This window comes from Chrysemys picta, chromosome 11 (assembly GCF_011386835.1).
Source record: "Chrysemys picta bellii isolate R12L10 chromosome 11, ASM1138683v2, whole genome shotgun sequence".
In the NCBI taxonomy this organism is placed as follows: domain Eukaryota; kingdom Metazoa; phylum Chordata; order Testudines; family Emydidae; genus Chrysemys; species Chrysemys picta.
Window position 1 is genome coordinate 68,054,284 of NC_088801.1, and position 17,707 is coordinate 68,071,990.

Sequence of the window (17,707 nt, forward strand, 5' to 3'; positions counted from 1 at the left end):
CTTGATATTTAAATATTTTTCCTCGTTGAGCTACAAAGGCAGAATGGCATCTGTTCATCCCCTAGGCTCTTTTCTAATGAGGAGAACTAGGTATTATCCCAGCTTTTCTGCTTCCTGAGGAGAACCACTTCTTTGGTATCTCAGGCTGGGATGGGCCTTGTAATGAGTCACCCAGCCAGGACCGCCCAGAGTATGCAGGGGTCCTGGGGCAAAGTGGGGGAGCTGCGGCACTTGTACTCATTCAGCGGTGGTCCGGGTCTTCGGCGGCATTTTGGTGGCGGGGGGCCCTTCAGTCGCTCCACGTCTTCGGCAGCACTGAAGGGCCCCCCACCGCCGAAGACCTGGACTGTGGGGCCTGGGGCAAATTGCCCCACTTGCCCCCCCTCTGGGCGGCCCTGCAGCCAGCTTTGATTGCTATGTCAAGCAGAAGGCAATTGAATTTACAAGCCTAAGAGAATTCTCCCCTTTGTATAGCCAACCATCTCTCCTCAGTGTGTTAGAAGTTTTAGAGGACGTATTGTAAGCATTTCAGAAGGAGGGTTTACTCTGAAAAGGTGCCCCTTTAAAATCTCTTGGTACTTGTATTGTTGGTGGACATTAATGGAGCTATAACAATTTATATCAGATAGGATCTGCCCCCAGCCTTTTGTTTACTTGAGTGACAAAGGGACCCTGTTAGCTGTGAGATGATAATACCTTGACAACTGGAATTGTCTGGTTTAATGTAGTCAGTGAATTCATGATCAATGGTGACTTGTCCAGCCATTCCTGGGACTTTTGCATTAGATCAGCCATTTGCTTCAGGGTTGCATTAGACTTAAAAAACAAATAAAAACAAACACATAAAATAAATCCATTTGACTTGTTTACAAAAAGCTAAATTCATATTTCCATGATGCTTGAACATGACATTGAACAAGTTTTTCCTTCTTTAGGCCCCGATTCAGCAGTCTATCCCTATTCTGCTGAGTGCTTAAGCACATGCTTAACTTTAACATGTCTTTAACTTCAGTACATGCTTCTGTCACATGTAGGTGCTTAACGTCTAGCCTATGTTTCAGTGCTTTGCTAAACAGGGCTGGACTTCAGCACCTGCTTAAATGCTTTGCTGGATTGGGGCCTTAAGTATTATGACTAAGGTCTGGTCTAAACATCAGACCTATATCAGTATAACTACATCACTCAGAGGTCTGAAAAGTCCACACTCCTGAATGACTTGGTATAAACTACCCCCTGCATAGACAGTACTATGTCGGCGGGAGAAGCTTAAAGCGTTTTAAGTGTAGACTTGCTCTATGACTAAGAATAAAAGTCCAGTTATGTTAATCAAGAATCAACCATTTTCCTTCCTCAAAACTTTAGAAGCTACTAAAGGTTATTGACCTCAGCTCCTTACCTAGTAAGCACAGAGCAGTAATTTGGTGCAGTCACAAAACTCTCTATGTTTTCCTGTTGGGTTATACAGCGCTTTGCTGTGATGAAGGACCTAAGTCAGTCCTGATGAAGGGAGAGCAACTGCCACTGACATTTAATGGAAGATATTCCTTTGCTTATGCCAGGATTGATTTGGGTCTAAGGCCTTTTGCAGAGAAATCCTTCCAAACCCTGTAATGCTCCTTACATTTCCAGTGCTGCTTGGATGTTTCATGCAAATGAAACTATTTGCCTGCCACATTCACAAAGTGGTAGATTTCAAATTGTCGCTGCCTCTTTAACAATCTTCTTTTTCAATGAACCTGTAGACCATAGGAATCACCAGACTGTATGAGACCTGGGGTCCGCCCAGTCCCACATTCTGTCTCTGACTGTGGCCAGCATCAACTGCTTCAGATTAAGGGGCAAGAAACCCCATGCAGTAGATAGTTATGAGATAACCTGAGCACAGGGAAATATTTTTCCTACCCCCATTCATTAGAGGTTGGTTTATGCCTTGAAGAGTGAGTGTCTACATCACTTCCAAAACTCATGAGGTTAAATCCTGGCCCAATGGAAGTTATGTCATTGATTTCAATGGACACAGGGTTTCACCGTTGTTGGTTTTTTTTACATTCTTTCTATTATAATTCTGGATATTCTTGTTATCTGTCTAAATGTCCAGTCCCTTTTGTAATCTTGCTAAGTTCTTGGCCTCAGTGACAGCTTGTCTCGAAGAGCCCCAGAGGCTGTGCATTGCGTGAAATCATGCTTCCCTTTCCTCAGTTTAAATTTGCTGCCTTTCACTTTCATTTGTATTTTCGTTTCTTGGAGATCGGGATTCTCTCTGCAGTGCCTTCCCACAAACAGAAATACAAAGCTACGGGGCACTGGAAACAAGTTCCGAAGGATTTGCAGGGTTATCTAACCTCATTATTTTTAGGGATGACCCAATCAGCGATGGGTCCAAAGCAAACCCCCAGCTCTGAATACTCGCAAAATAATGATCCAGCTTCCGTAATTCCAACTGGTCCCAACCAACACCCCACAGTCAGTACCTCACTCCCATTTTGAATTTAAATACGTTAAACAATTCTTTGCTGATGACTGATCTACATTCTTCTTTCGTCTCAGAGCGTCTTAGAAGCCTTAGATTACTCCCAGTTTGAGACCACATCAGGTATGTTCTATAGTAATGCTACAAGATTCAGTTTTCTCCCAGGGGGTTATCAACCAAGTCTAATACTTCCAGTGCAGGCAGAAAGCAGAATTCTGCTGTTCCTCCAAAAAAACACCCTGTACTGGAGACCCAACAAGAAGCCCTGTCATTGGGATTTGCTTGACCAGAGCTCCTCTTAGTATTCACAACATCATACCTTTTCCATGATTGCTCGAGTTTCTGGGGTGTCTGGTGTATACAGAATCTTCCCAAACAGCATAGGTTTGAGGAAAGACCATATTAAAGCTCCAGTAGAGGTACTAACCAAATCCAGATAAAATGATAAGCAGAATGGCGCTGCAAGGCAAAAAAACATATAGCACAAATAAAGTAGATGCATAGAATCATAGAATCATAGAATATCAGAGTTGGAAGGGACCTCAAGAGGTCATCTAGTCCAACCCCCTGCTCAAAGCAGGACCAATTCCCAGCTAAATCATCCCAGCCAGGGCTTTGTCAAGCCGGGCCTTAAAAACCTCCAAGGAAGGAGACTCCACCACCTCCCTAGGTAACGCATTCCAGTGTTTCACCACCCTCCTAGTGAAATAGTTTTTCCTGATATCCAACCTGGACCTCCCCCACTGCAACTTGAGACCATTGCTCCTTGTTCTGTCATCTGCCACCACTGAGAACAGCCGAGCTCCATCCTCTTTGGAACCCCCCTTCAGGTAGTTGAAGGCTGCTATCAAATCCCCCCTCATTCTTCTCTTCTGGAGACTAAATAATCCCAGTTCCCTCAGCCTCTCCTCATAAGTCATGTGCTCCAGACCCCTAATCATTTTTGTTGCCCTCCGCTGGACTCTTTCCAAGTTTTCCACATCCTTCTTGTAGTGTGGGGCCCAAAACTGGACACAGTATTCCAGATGAGCCCTCACCAATGTCGAATAAAGGGGAACGATCACGTTCCTCGATCTGCTGGCAATGCCCCTACTTATACAGCCCAAAATGCCGTTAGCCTTCTTGGCAACAAGAGCACACTGTTGACTCATATCCAGCTTCTCGTCCACTGTGACCCCTAGGTCCTTTTCTGCAGAACTGCTACCTAGCCATTTGGTCCCTAGTCTGTAGCAGTGCATGGGATTCTTCCGTCCTAAGTGCAGGACTCTGCACTTGTCCTTGTTGAACCTCATCAGGTTTTTTTCGGCCCAATCCTCTAATTTGTCTAGGTCCCTCTGTATCTGATCCCTACCCTCTAGTGTATGGATCTAGTGCATGAAAGTTCCCACGAGTATTTTTGTTGCTGTGTCCGATTAATGTCTGCATAACCCTCTCTGCACTGACTGATGTAATACCTCTTGACAGAACTAATCCACCCCAAGGTCTCCTGTTGCTGAAATCAAGACAACAAGATTCTCATTGTTCTAGCAGAGCCTTTTCTGCTTTAAGGTTAAATGGAGTTTTGTGAACTAGGAGGAGCTAATAATGTCAGTGCAGCTGGAAAAACGACACATCAGGATAAAAGCACTGACCTGTCAAGTCCTAAAATCAGACCACCGCGGGAATTGGGAGATGAGGAAGCATTAAGCCGCTGCCCTACTCCTCTCAGAAGCCTGCGTTTTCCTTTTTAAGCTTTACGAAAATAAGTCACCCATAAGCATAGTGAGCCAGATCCTCAGCGGGTGTAAATCAGCACAGCTCCACTGAACAGAGCTATGCAGATTTGCACCAATTGAGGGTTTGGCCCAGAACAACTTGAGTGCTGGATCTAATCAGAAATGCTTGGGTCAGCTCCAAAATGTTTCTGTCCCCAGTGTTCAAAGCAAATGTACAGCTCTTTTTTGTTACATAAAATGGAAGAGACAGATGCCTAGGGGAGAAAGACCTATGTCGAGAAAAGGGACTTCATGAGTTCCCATAGAGCTGTGGAAGGCAGCTGTGTCCCCTCAGCCACATCGACTCCCACCTGGCCTCTGGAGCCCAATTCCCACAGATGGGCTACTGCAGGTTTGGGGGAAGAGAGGGACAATGCCATGAAGGCTGCATTCCCCACTTCTCCAACAGGATCTGCCAGCTCCGAGTCGGCTCCACTTGTGGAAGCGGCAGGGATACCCTGACCCAAGCTGTCATATAATACAGCATCTTGCACAAAATAACACATCACCTTCCACACAAACTGCTACATCCGGAAACATTAAAGTTCCATCAATCAATCAATCAATCAATCAATCAATCAGTGCTCCACAAAGAACTGATACAATAACCAGCTGGTGGAAGTCGGTATAGCACCGTTGATTTCAATGCAGCTTTGCCAGTTTAAACCAGCTGAGGATTTGGTCTGATGCGTTTGTGTGCCACTAAACCTGTAGGGGCTAGAGCTGTTCAAAACTTTTTTTAAAAAATTGCAAAAAATGTCAAGGTTTTTTTTCGATTGTTTCTCAAGGATAGAAATGAACCCATGAAAAGAACATTTGCTTTACCAAAACCCAGAGTTTTCAATAACCAAAAAATTGTCAGCCCATTAAGATAATGGCATCAGAAAGATGTAAGGAAAAAAGTAATGAACAATTTTTAAAATGTCAACATAGTTTTTCACAAAATTTTCATTTAAAATGAAAGCAATTGTTCAAATGTCTGAAAAATTTCACCCAGCTCGGGGAGGAGGGGGAAGATTCTCATTATGAATCAGGGAAGCTCCATTGAAGTTAACGGAGTTACACCAGTTTATAATTAGTGCAAAAGAGAACAGAATCTAGCCCACACAATTTTTTTAACTGACCCTTCTATTTAAGTCTAACTATATTCTCTGAGAAAGCGAATAGTTCAGTGTTTTCTCTTGTGGCGCGTCTTTTGCAGCAAACTCACTGGGATCCTGAGGAATGCCATATTTCCTCATTATTTTCTGTACATTTTCATCCTGGGTAGAAGAACTAGGTCTTTTTGGATCTCCAAAATCAGGCAGCAAAGATTCAAAAAACAAGGGTGTGATTTCCTCATTGCAGAGAGCTTTCGAAATGGACTTAAACGATCCATGAGTTACTGTTATGTTGGTTGTTTTAAACAATGCCTATGGGACAAAAAACAAAAGCAAACAAAAACACCTGCATGTTTAAAGCACCTTATTTCAGTGGGAGAAGCAAACCACATTTATGCCGGCTTTTGGATAAGAGTTTATCTGTGTACAAAACAAGGGACTTTTGGATAAGAGTTTATCTGTGTACAAAACAAGGGACTTTACTTGGAAAACCTGAAACTATCTGGCTTAGTCCTTTGCATGCTTATTTATAAATATGAATGAAAAGCATCAATATCGAAGGATAATTTGTGCTGATGTGTGATAGCAGTTGGCAAATTTAGATAAAGGTGTTGAGAATCCAATCATGAGACATGCTGGATGTCTCCTGTAAGGTGCAGAGCATCCTCAACTCTCATTGATTTCAAGGTGATTTATTCCCTGGAGTATGTAGAGCAAGATTTACTCCCATCATGCAAATGATGCATAATGACAGGACAAGAGATGAGCTGCAGAAGGATGGTACCCAGCCCTAGGGATAGCGTAAGGTACCATGACCAGCCAGTTGGCTGATAAGTGTAATCACCATGGTAAGTGTGATGATTGCCTGAGCCAAAGCTCACTGAAGTTGATGGGAGACTTTACATTGACTTCTGTTGGCTTTGGATCAGGCCCATGGGCAGCTGGCGAGCCTCCACTTTGGGGAGGCTAGCCCGCCTGCCCTGCCTCTTCTGCCCAAGGCCATGCCCCCCCGCATGCCGGAGCCTCAACCCACCCCCATTAAAAGGAGAAGACCTGAGGGCCCCCTACGACCAGAGGAGCTCCTGCCCGCCCACCCCAGCCACATCGGGCAGAGCCGCCGCCCACTCTGAGGAGGAGGGACGTGGCGAGCAGCACCCCAGGATCTGGGGTGTGGAATGGAGGAAGCAGCGGGGTCTCGGGGAAGGAGCCCAGATCAGGCCCTTGCTGTGTCACTCTCATGCTTAGGTGCTGGAACTGGGAGTGCTGCCGCATCCCCTGGCTTGAAGTGGTTTCTGTCATATACAGGGTGGGTTTACAGTTTGGCTCAAGGGCTCTCAGCACCCACACCCCATACGAATTGTTCCAGCACCCCTGCGCTCATGCTGTTTTTACTATCCTCTTGCTGGGTCTTTTCAATGTGGCTGTAGGTCTCCTTTAATCTCCTTCCTAGTTACCCCACTTCAACATAGCTGTAAGTCTTCTGTGTTTTCATACTCCTCTCCTCACCCAGACTGACCATGTGACTATGCAACCTATGTCATTCCAAACAAGAACATTCTCAGTATCCCAACAGAGACTTGCTGACCATTGCCTACTTCCCTTGATGCACTTAGAGATTCTACGGACCACACTGTGTAACTACTCCAAAGGCATTTTAGCTCAGGACCATTCACACACTAATACACACCTTGGAGAGGGGCACATTTCTAGACTGCCGTAGCTTTTTGAATGAATTAATTGCTTCTAACAGTGGACGCATGCCAGACGCCACCTGGTTCCTGAAATGTTCTATCTCTTTGAGGAGGCCTAACATCTTGTCCATTGATTTCTGCAGTTCTTTGGGGAAAAACATCTAGAAGAGAGAGGAAGGAAGAAAATAACTGTCAGCATATACACACACATATCTGGTACTAATTCTTTGGAGTCAGCGGTGGGATTTACAAAAGTGGTTAAGTGACTTAGGAGCACAAATCCCATAGGAAATCAATGGGACTTGTACGCCCAAGTCACTTACCTACTTGTTGAAAATTCTACCTTGAAACTTTAGGTATAGCTCTAAATAACCTGGCTCTAAACAGTTAAAATGTGGGAAAGTTTGTTTTGAGGATGGCTGGAATACAGTAGAAGTCCTTCAGCACCATTGATGCAAAAATCAGGGGCCACCCAATGAAATGACTAGGCAGCAGATTTAATACAAACAAGAGGAAGTTCTTTCTCATACAGTGCACAATTAACCTGTGGAACTCATTGCCATGGGGTGTTGTGATGGCCAAAAGTATAACAGGTTCAAAAAGGAACTAGATGTGTTCATGGAGCATAGATCCACCAGTGGCTATTAGCCAAGATGGACAGGGATGCAACCCCATCCTCAGGGCAACCCTGACTGCCAGAAGCTGGGAGGGGGAAAAGAGGGGGGTCTCTCCAAAATTTCCCTGTTCTGTATGCTCCCTCTGAAGCTCAGGTGCTGGCCACAGTCGGAGACAGGATACTGGACTAGATGGACCATTGGTCTGACCCAGTATGGCTGTTCTTATGTTCATCACTACAGAGCCAAGTTCATTGGCATTCTCATTTGATTGCATCGTGCAGCAGGACAATTATTTCAGCATTGTTAAAGGTGTATCGAAAACATACTTGCTGATGAATCATACCTATTTTAGCATGTGGTTTTCACCAACCATAATGACACATATGGAATCTTTGCTTGGTCATAACAGCAATTGCAACACTATTATGGATTGGGCAAATAAATATCACAGCACCTTTTACAGTTTGGGATTTGGTGGGATAGCTAATTGGTACAGTGAGCCTTAGCCCAGTATCCACTGGAACCTGGGTTCACATCCTGACCTAGGCTAGGATGGTTGGATGGTGTACCAGGCCAGAGTAGCTTGTGAGCCATATCCTAAGTTGCTGTAAATCAGTGTAGCCCCAATGGTTATAACTGAGGCGTGCCAGTTTATACCAGCTGGCTCTATAATGGACAATTGTTTTAATGTATATGTCGGCATGGGTATGCCATAGAACATTATTCGTTATTTCATGCACAAGGCCAGATCCTCAGCTGGTGGGAAGCGGCCTAGCTCCATACCAGTACAGGTATACCAGATGAGGATCTTAGCCACAGGAACTAACAAAAGCCACACAAGTGCTCTAAAAATCCAACACAAACCTTGTACAGAAAGTTGTAAATGTCTAAGTGACGTAAGAATATGACCCCCAGGATGTAAGATTGGCGGGTCCTTTCTGGGAGTGACAGGTGGCAGAACTCCTTTACTACTGCGTCTAGCTTTGGGTCGATGGAATGGACGTCACATGACTCCAGCTGGAGAATCTGAGAAACGAGCTGTATTTGCAAAAAAAGCAGGAGATTTGTACATTATTAGGTTACTCCAACATGCGTGGGTTAAACTACCGCTTCTAAACGCTTCCCCAACATCATCTTCCAATGCCGTAGACTAAGGCTTGGTCTACACTACCCCCCCTAATTCGAACTAAGGTACGCAACTTCAGCTACGTGAATAACGTAGCTGAAGTTCGAAGTACCTTATTTCGAATTAGTTCAAACTTACCTTGGTCCACACTCGGCAGGCAGGCTCCCCCGTCGACTCCGCGGTACTCCTCTCGGCGAGCTGGAGTACCGCAGTCGACGGCGAGCACTTCCGGGTTCGACTTATCGCGTCCAGACTAGACGCGATAAGTCGAACCCAGAAGTTCGATTTCCAGCCGTCGAACTTGCCGGTAAGTGTAGCCAAGGCCTAAGAAACATACTTTCTCCTCCCCATTATTCCTGCATGGAGAACCAAAGCAGAACGGTAGTGCTTTAGCACACTTTGCACGGGCTGAAATGATCCAGCAGTTTAACTTTCCCGGTGATTGACAGAGCTGGGGGGGTGGGTAAAAATGAGCTGTTTGAGACTGAATCCAGACAAGATGATGGTGAGGCTCTGAGGCAGGGCTGAGGGAAGAAGTCTTTGGAACCGAACCATTGAGGACAGCGTGTCCATCCTTGGCTGAGATTAATTGTCTGCAGGGATATTTTGGATCCCAGGGGTAGCTCTTGTAATTATTGGTGGCACCAGTGGCCAGAAATGCCCTTTTCCATCTGCATTGCGACGGTGTCTCCACAGTGTGGACCTCACCAAAAATACCCACGCATTTGTGACCACTGGACTGGATTACTGCAATGCACGATACACTAGCTAAATATTTCAGCCAGCACCCAATATGTGGCTACTCACCCGCTCGTGGTGTCAGTCAAAGAACATGCCGCTCTTGGTCTCAGAGGCTGTTCTGGCTTACAAAGTTCTTTCAGTTGCAATTCAGGGTTTCTATTTTGATCTATAAAGCACTATAGAGTTTGTGTCCCTTAAATATCATGTATCTCCCTCTGCGTCCTCACGGGAGCAGAGATCTGCTGAGCTGCTTTCACTAATAGCCCCTGGATTTAATTATCTGAGTGCCGAATTTAAAAGGCTCTTCAGCTAGAATTACGGTAAACTTACCTGAGTTGTGTTTTCTGGGAGAGGCATTTCCATCAGGGCTTTGATACTTGCTGTGGACATTCCTGCTTCATTTCTGAGCTCCTCTTTCAGCTGGTCGACATTTTTAAACACAGCCATTAACATTTCTTTAAAATAAAAAAACAAAAAATGATATAATAGTTTTCTCCATATTTACAGAACTATTATATATCTATGCACGGAGCATCTATGTTAAGACAGCGGAAGAGAAACATTTTTGCCCAGACTGAAGATGTTGTGCACGTTGGCTGAGAGGAGCACTATCATGTGTCATGCTCAAACATGTCTGAATTTGGACGGCCCATTTGTCAATCTATAAGCCTCTGGCAGACCTGGAGATTGTTGGAGCCATGCCTTTTGGGTCCTGCATCGAGCACAGTTTGCCTGTACATAAGTTTCGGACTTCTGATGGCTTGAGCCAGCAACTCTGACTCAACAGGAGTTTTCAGAGTAGCATCTGTGTTAGTCTGTATCCGCAGAAAGAACAGGAGTACTTGTGACACCTTAGAGACTAACAAATGTATTTGAGCATAAGCTTTCGTGGGCTACAGCCCACTTCACCGGGTGCATAGAATGGAACATATAGTGAGGAGATATATATACACATACAGAGAACATGAAAAGGTGAAAGTTGCCCTACCAACTCTAAGAGGCTAATTAATTAAGATGAGCTATTGTCAGCAGGAGAAAAAAACTTTTGTAGTGCTAATCAAGATGGCCCATTTAAGACAGTTTCACAAGAAGGTGTGGGGATACTTAACATGGGGAAATAGATTCAGTGTGTGTAATGGCTCAGCCATTCCCAGTCTCTATTTAAGCCTAAATTGATAGTATCTAGTTTGCATACTAATTCAAGTTCAGGAGTTTTGTAACTGACTTCAACAGGCCTATGACCTGACCTAGAAAAGAAGCCAATGGACATAGCACATGCTTACTTCAGTCATCATATAGCTTACATAAGACAATCAGTGAAATTTGCCTCGGAAAGGCCAACAGCAACGAGTAAATTAGTGACCATTCTTATAAACCTAGGTTTTAAAGTAAACAGGTAAAACTACCTTGCTTTTTAGAAACTGTAACATTCTCAGTGGTATTCATCATGGAACTCATTATAGCCATATACTGAGGGATATCTTGAAAATAATCCATTTGCGGCACATTTTCTTGAATCCTTAAATTTTAAAAAATGGACAATATTAAAAGAAAGTAAAGGGTCCACACGACTAATTTCAGGAAGAAACACTGATGTAGAAGAGCTTAGACAAGTCCTTACCAATTCATTTGTGACTGGATTTTGGTGGGATCCCCAATCAGTACATCTCGAAGTTCTCGAAAGACCCTGTTGTGATTAACTACATCTGTCACAAGGTGATTGCTTAACTCAGCGCTGCGAAGGAGCTGCTCGTGAAATTGACTTTGTTCACACAGTGCTTCAAAGCTAACAGTAGGGAGCCGACAGATACGCTGCAGTGATTTAAAGCTCTTGTAGTCACAAAGAAGTTTTATCATGCTTCGGAAGCGAGATGTCTTTAAATTAAAAAAAGAGAGAGACACACAAGTTAAAGAAAAGGATTATCAAAAGTGGGCTTTAGGCTAAAGGATACCAACATTGCTTTGCTTTTATTGCATTGCTTTTATTCAGGATTCAGCTTTCAAGCCCTTTCGTTCAAATGAACTAAAATTCACCGTGACTGTTCCCAGCCCTGGAGAGGCAGAAAGGTCCAGGGACCTGGCCTGGAATTCTCAGCTCCTCGCTCTGCTGCTGTCTTATGTGACCTTGAGCAAGTCACTTCTCTTCATGTCTCTGCTTCCCCGCCCACCCTTTATCTGCCTTGTCTATTTTGATTGTAAAGTCCTTAGGGGAGGGATTATCTTTTACTATGTGTTTGTACAGTGCCTAGCTCACTGGGGCATATAGATGCTGTTGTAATTCAAGCAATTAACATCAACGTTACATCATGACGTTCATTACACCACTTTTGTGATTTTGCACAGTGATATTTGACTTCTCTGATCTATTTTTAATAAAAGTTAAGCCTTGTAAACAATTGCGAGTGTGCTCTCTGTGATCCTTCAATATTATTTAGGTGCTTAAACTTAAATATAGGACACGAACTGCAGGTACCTATGGTGAAAGCCCCACACCTGCTCTGGTTCCTTGGTGCTGTTTTAAAGAGCTAGGGTGGCATAAAGGGGCCCTGGTTGCAGCTACGGAGGATTCCCTTGTTGTAGGCATGGTGGTAGACAGCTACTCTAGCCCTCTCTTCTCTTGGTCTGCAAGTTCTGGGTCAATCTACTCTGCAAAAAAAAAAAAAACAACCCCCCCCCCCCACCCTGTGGCACCAGGTTTCGGAGCCTGGGTCAACGGACTCGGGCTCACGTGGCTAGCAGTACAAGGCTAAAAATAGCAGCATAGACATCCCCACTCAGGCTGGAGCTCAGGCTCTGAGCCCCCTGTTTCTGCTGTGGTTTGGGGACTATTTTTATTTTCATGAAAGACATATTAGCCCAATAAAAGATGATGCACTGGCATTACAAAGCCAACCCTGGCACTAGCTAATTCCTGGGACAGGATCTCCAGCAATGAAAACTCTTATTTATCAATTATTAATTATGATGATGATTATGGTGGTTGTTATTATTATTCCAGTCATGCTGAGGGACCCCAATCAGCATAAGGACTTGCCTTGCTAGGTACTGTGTAAACATATTTAGAGAGGGTCCCTCCCCGGAAGAGCTTACAATCTAATGAGAGTAGCAATCATAGACAGGAATATGCCAGCAGACTGTCAAAGGTGCATGTCTTGTTAGATTTTCCAGTGGCAGGTCAAGACGCCAAACTCCCATTGACTTTCAGTGGGACTTAGGTGCAGAACTGTCATTTGTGCCTTTGAAAAAATCTTCCCGTACATATTTTTTCCACTGCACCTGTGGGAGTTAGGAGCACAAGTCTCCTAGGAATGGTGCCCCTAACTCCACTAAGCACTTATGAATGTCTCACGAGTGCCTTGAGCCTTAAAAATAGGGATAAACCTTCAATCCGTTCAACAAGGAAATAAACTGCCAGTCACAAGCCACACAGCACTGATTGCCACTTCCAGACAGGTGATGAAAACCACTGTAGTTCGGAGTCAGTCCAGGCAGACTCTGAGCACCTCCCTTTTCTCCCAAACATGTATGTGCATTTGCACTGACCGTGTGGGAAAGAGTGTTCTCTGCCCCGGGTAATGGCAACCCCAAAGCACAGGCGGCAGCAGTAAGATCCAGTCCAGTTCTAGCTCACATGAGGTGTTTTTAAACCTGTTTTCCACGTGCTGGTTTGCTGAACGCTCCATTGCACACTGATGTATCAGTGGGGGTTCCTCTGAGTCAGCATTTTAAGCAGACTTACTTTTAACCGCAGGATCTCTGGAATAGATGCATGTTTCTCAGAGGTGTCGTTTTGAGTGAAAGGAGCTTCTTTTAGCTGAGCGTGGTTCAGAAGAAGTGTTATGTTGTCTGCAAGGGAAAATAAGTTACTTTAGATGACACACAAGATCCTACAGAAACCCTGCACATTGGAAAACTGAACTTCCTCTGCAAGGGCCTGCTTTCCGCAGGTGCTGAGTGCACGCAGTTCCCATTTGTGGGGATGTATCATCCCTACACCAACCTAATGGAAAGTTCCATGAGGTGGTCTAGGGATTATATAAAATGAGGTAAACAAGGTGATAAATCATGGCCTTATGTAAGGAACGGTTGAACCAATCGGTGTGGGGCTATACATGTGATAAATACATGATTCTCCTTCTTGTACAATCCGTAGATGTGTGATTATAGCCTAATTGTGTTATGTATTGTTAAGAAAAACTATAAAAGAAAGCTTGTAATAAACAGAATTCGGATTCAGCTTGCAACCACATTGGTCGTGTGCTTTATCCGCTCCGCATGGGACCCCACAAATGGTGACCCCGACGTGATTCGGCTTGGACATCGAGGCAGCCGACTGAAGCGTTCGGTGAGAAAAGGCGGAGGTGGCAGCCGCGGCAGGAGGTACCGGAGGATACCGGCTCCTGGTCGTCCGAGAGAGACGTTCGTGAGCTCACAGCCGACTGAAGCGTTCGGTGAGAAAAGGCGGAGGTGGCAGCCGTGGCAGGAAGTACCGGAGGATACCGGCTCCTAGTCGTCCGAGAGAGACGTTCGTGAGCTCACAGGTAAGCGGCTGCATTTGATAAAATGGGCTCTGCTTTGTCTGCAGAGGAGGAGACGGTGCATGATTTTTTATTACGCATCGCTGAAAAGCAGGGAAAGAAGCTTCCCTCTGACGCGTTGTCCCGTTTGTTAAAATGGGGGCAGAGACGCGGGTTTTTTGTTATTCCTGATACTGTTTTTGATAAGGCAGTCTGGGAAAGTCTAGGCTCTGACCTCTGGGAGTCGGTCTCTCACGGCAACAAGGAGGCCATGTCATTGAGCCAAATATGGTGCAAATCTAAGAAACTGATAGAGACGCTTGCGGCAGAAGCCGAGGTCCAGTTGGCCATTAATGACCTCTTTCGGCCAAAAGAGGAACCGCCTTATGTGTTGCCGGTGGGAGCCCGTGAGTTCTTTGGGGGTGAGGACACTATCATACCACTCATCCCCAGTTCACCCGAAGTTGATCCTACTATTTGTTCGGACTCCTTATTATAGGAGCAGGGGTCTTTGTATGTCCAAACTCTGTACCTTTTGTTAACCCACGACAAAATGTTTGGGTCACCTGGGCGAACCAGACTGGCCAAGAAGCCCTTTTTGCTTGTCCATGGCCACCCCATCGGATCCCTTTAGAATATGTCTTATTGGCTATCCTTATTTACACCCCAATGGTTTTCGTGGGTATTTATGTAATATTATGTTCCCAGTTGTTGAATGTCACCTGTCATCAGTTTTATAGGTTCGAAGAGAGTAGTCAGGTGGCTAGTAATTGTCCTAATTGATCCTCCTACAGGCCTTATTTAAGAAAAAGGGGGGAGGTGTGGGGATGTATCATCCCTACACCAACCTAATGGAAAGTTCCATGAGGTGGTCTAGGGATTATATAAGATGAGGTAAACAAGGTAATAAATCATGGCCTTATGTAAGGCCCCCTGGTGGTCTAGGGATTATATAAGATGAGGTAAACAAGGTGATAAATCATGGCCTTATGTAAGGAACGGTTGAACCAATCGGTGTGGGGCTATACATGTGATAAACACATGATTCTCCTTCTTGTCCAATCTGTAGATGTGTGATTATAGCCTAATTGTGTTATGTAATGTTAAGAAAAACTATAAAAGAAAGCTTGTAATAAACAGAATTCGGATTCAGCTTGCAACCACATTGGTCGTGTGCTTTATCCGCTCCACATGGGACCCCACACCCATTGAGTTCAAATGGTGCTTAGCACCTCTGCAGTCATGCTCTCAGGCCTGGATTGTACTCCTATGATCCAGCCTGTGAGCACCTCACCCCCACTCGGGCCACAGTAGTATAAAGGGGTTCTAAGAGCCCCTGTTGCAGCCAGAGCGTTCCCCCAGGACAGGCATGTCAGGAGACAGCCATAAAGCTACCTCCCGAGAAGCCCTCACATAGCAGCATTGCCCAGGAGCAGAACAGGAACCAAGAGTCACAGTCTGGTCCTTGCTTCCTTCATGCTCTGGGAGAAGTAACCGGCATCAGTTTTACTAACATCCTTAATGAGTATACCAAGAGTCTTCAGAGATGACCTTCAAGATAACAAACCCCTGCTCCTGAAACCCACCCCATCAGGGAAACAACACTCATGAAAGCATACGAGACCTAGTGAGTCGCTAACACCTCGTATGTGAGGCAAATAAGCAACTCCGGTGCTGCTGTAAGTATGTACCGAGCCTGTCCATATGAAACACCATTATACCAACGGAAGCTTCTCTCTCAGAATAATGGCTGCCACTTTAAAGGAACGTAGAAGCTGCAGCAGTACACAACAGAGGAGGAAACACCAGATTCATTTTACTACGGACTCACTATTTAAGAGTCAGCAGCATACATTTTACTAGCCATGCAACCACAAAGGGAAGAGTGTTCTGTGTTTTTATGATTACTGGAGTGGACAAATTACACTGATAACGTGACGCATCTAAACACCAAAAAATAAAAATACACGAGACAAATCGAAAGGGGCCTCATTTTCAGAGGTTCTGAGCTCTCAAGAGCTCCAATGGACTTTCAAGGACACTGAAAACACGCAGCACCATTTCTTCATGTCATTACACATAGCATTTTAAAAAGATAGGCTTAAGACATTACCAGATAACTCCCACAGAGTAAATGAAATAAATATTACCTGTCAACTCATTGTCTTGACTTCCACTCACATTCATTAAACAGATCAAGTAAGGTTTGTAAATGTTATCGGCTGACACCTGTAAGATGGCGTTTTCCAATTCTAAAAACAGAAATCTGAAAAATAAGACTGGAATAAATCCTGTTCTGCTGAAAAGAAACAAGGAGCATTACTGTGTAACCTGTCAGCAGCATTAGGGCTAGATCCTCAGATGGTGTAAACCAGCATCATTTCATTGAAGTCAATTGATTTACATCATCTGAGGATCTAGTCTGTGATATTTAAACATTGAAGCTGCTCCTAATTTTTATTGCATTGATCTCTTTTGCTATTATCTCACAAACAATAGGAAAAGTCCTCTGTGGAAATTCACTCTGAGACAATGAGCAAAAGAAAATGTATATTAAATGGTCACTCATTTGAATGAAAGTGACTGCTCTTAAAGGCACAGTGGGGAAAACTGAGAAGCTGGTGGAAGTCATTTAACTAGAGGGAAGAGGCTAAGAAGTTTAGTTTTCCTAGGGTGAGATTTATCAAAAGCATTTAGCATTGGTCTAGCTGTCCTCCCTCCATAGCCAATGGTTAAAGCTCCCATTGACTTCAATGGGAAGAGAGATAGGCCAACACTGAGCACTTTTGAAAATCTCTCCCAGTGTTTGTATGGTTTAGTGACTATGAAATCTTCCTCACCCCTGTGTTCTCAATGTCTGTGTGGTTTGGATCCATAAATAAGGGTGGTAGGTCTAAGAGACAGAATCAGAGAAATGGAGGGTTGGAAGGCCTCAAGAGGTCATCTAGTCCAGCCCCCTGCACTGAGGAAGGGTCAAATAACCCTTGACCAACCCCACAAGTGTTTGTCCAACCTGTTCTTAAAAACCACCAATGACAGGGATTCCACAAGCTCCCTTAGAAGCCTATTCCACAACTTAACTACCCTTATAGTTGGAACGTTTTTCTTAATATCTGACTTAAATCTCCCCTGCTGCAGATTTATCTGATTGTTTCTTGTACCTTCAGTGGACTTGAAGAAAAATAGATCACCATCCTCTTTATAACAGCCCTTAACATATGTGAAGACTGTTACCAGGTCCTTTTCTCGGTCTTCTTTTTCAACACTAAACTTGCCCATTTTTTTTAAACCTTTCCTTATAGGTCAGGGTTTCTAAACCTTTTATCATTTTTGTAGATGTCCACTGGATTCTCTCCAATTTCTCCACATCTGCCACCCCGAAATGGACACTTTGCTGCAGCTGAGGCCTCACCAGTACCCAGTCTAATGGGAAAGTTACCTCATATTTCTAACATACGAGATTCCTGTTAATTCACCCAGAATGATGGTAGCCTTTTTTGCAACTGTATCACATTGCTGGCTCATATTCAATTATTTACCTACTGTAACCCCCACATCCTTTCCAGCAGCACTACTGCCTAGCCAGTTATTCCCCATTTTGTAGTTGTGCATTTGATTTTTCCTTCCTAACTGTAGTACTTTGCACCTGTTTTTATTGAATTTCATCCTGTTGATTTCAGACAAATTCTCC

General features: G+C 44.3%; 1 protein-coding gene across 1 annotated transcript in view; it reads right to left on the reverse strand.

Moving 5' to 3' along the window:
* The window catches only part of ABCA12 (ATP binding cassette subfamily A member 12), a 139,099-nt gene that overhangs the window by 80,670 nt on the left and 40,722 nt on the right, over positions 1–17,707 (reverse strand). The window contains exons 11-20 of the mRNA XM_024099735.3: positions 16,167–16,282; positions 13,239–13,345; positions 11,121–11,374; positions 10,906–11,018; positions 9,830–9,954; positions 8,497–8,670; positions 7,012–7,176; positions 5,435–5,636; positions 2,790–2,929; positions 697–816 (exon numbers count right to left, since the gene is read on the reverse strand). Of these exons, the coding sequence (XP_023955503.3) occupies positions 697–816; positions 2,790–2,929; positions 5,435–5,636; positions 7,012–7,176; positions 8,497–8,670; positions 9,830–9,954; positions 10,906–11,018; positions 11,121–11,374; positions 13,239–13,345; positions 16,167–16,282 (1,516 nt within the window). The remainder of the gene's footprint in view (positions 1–696; positions 817–2,789; positions 2,930–5,434; positions 5,637–7,011; positions 7,177–8,496; positions 8,671–9,829; positions 9,955–10,905; positions 11,019–11,120; positions 11,375–13,238; positions 13,346–16,166; positions 16,283–17,707) is intronic.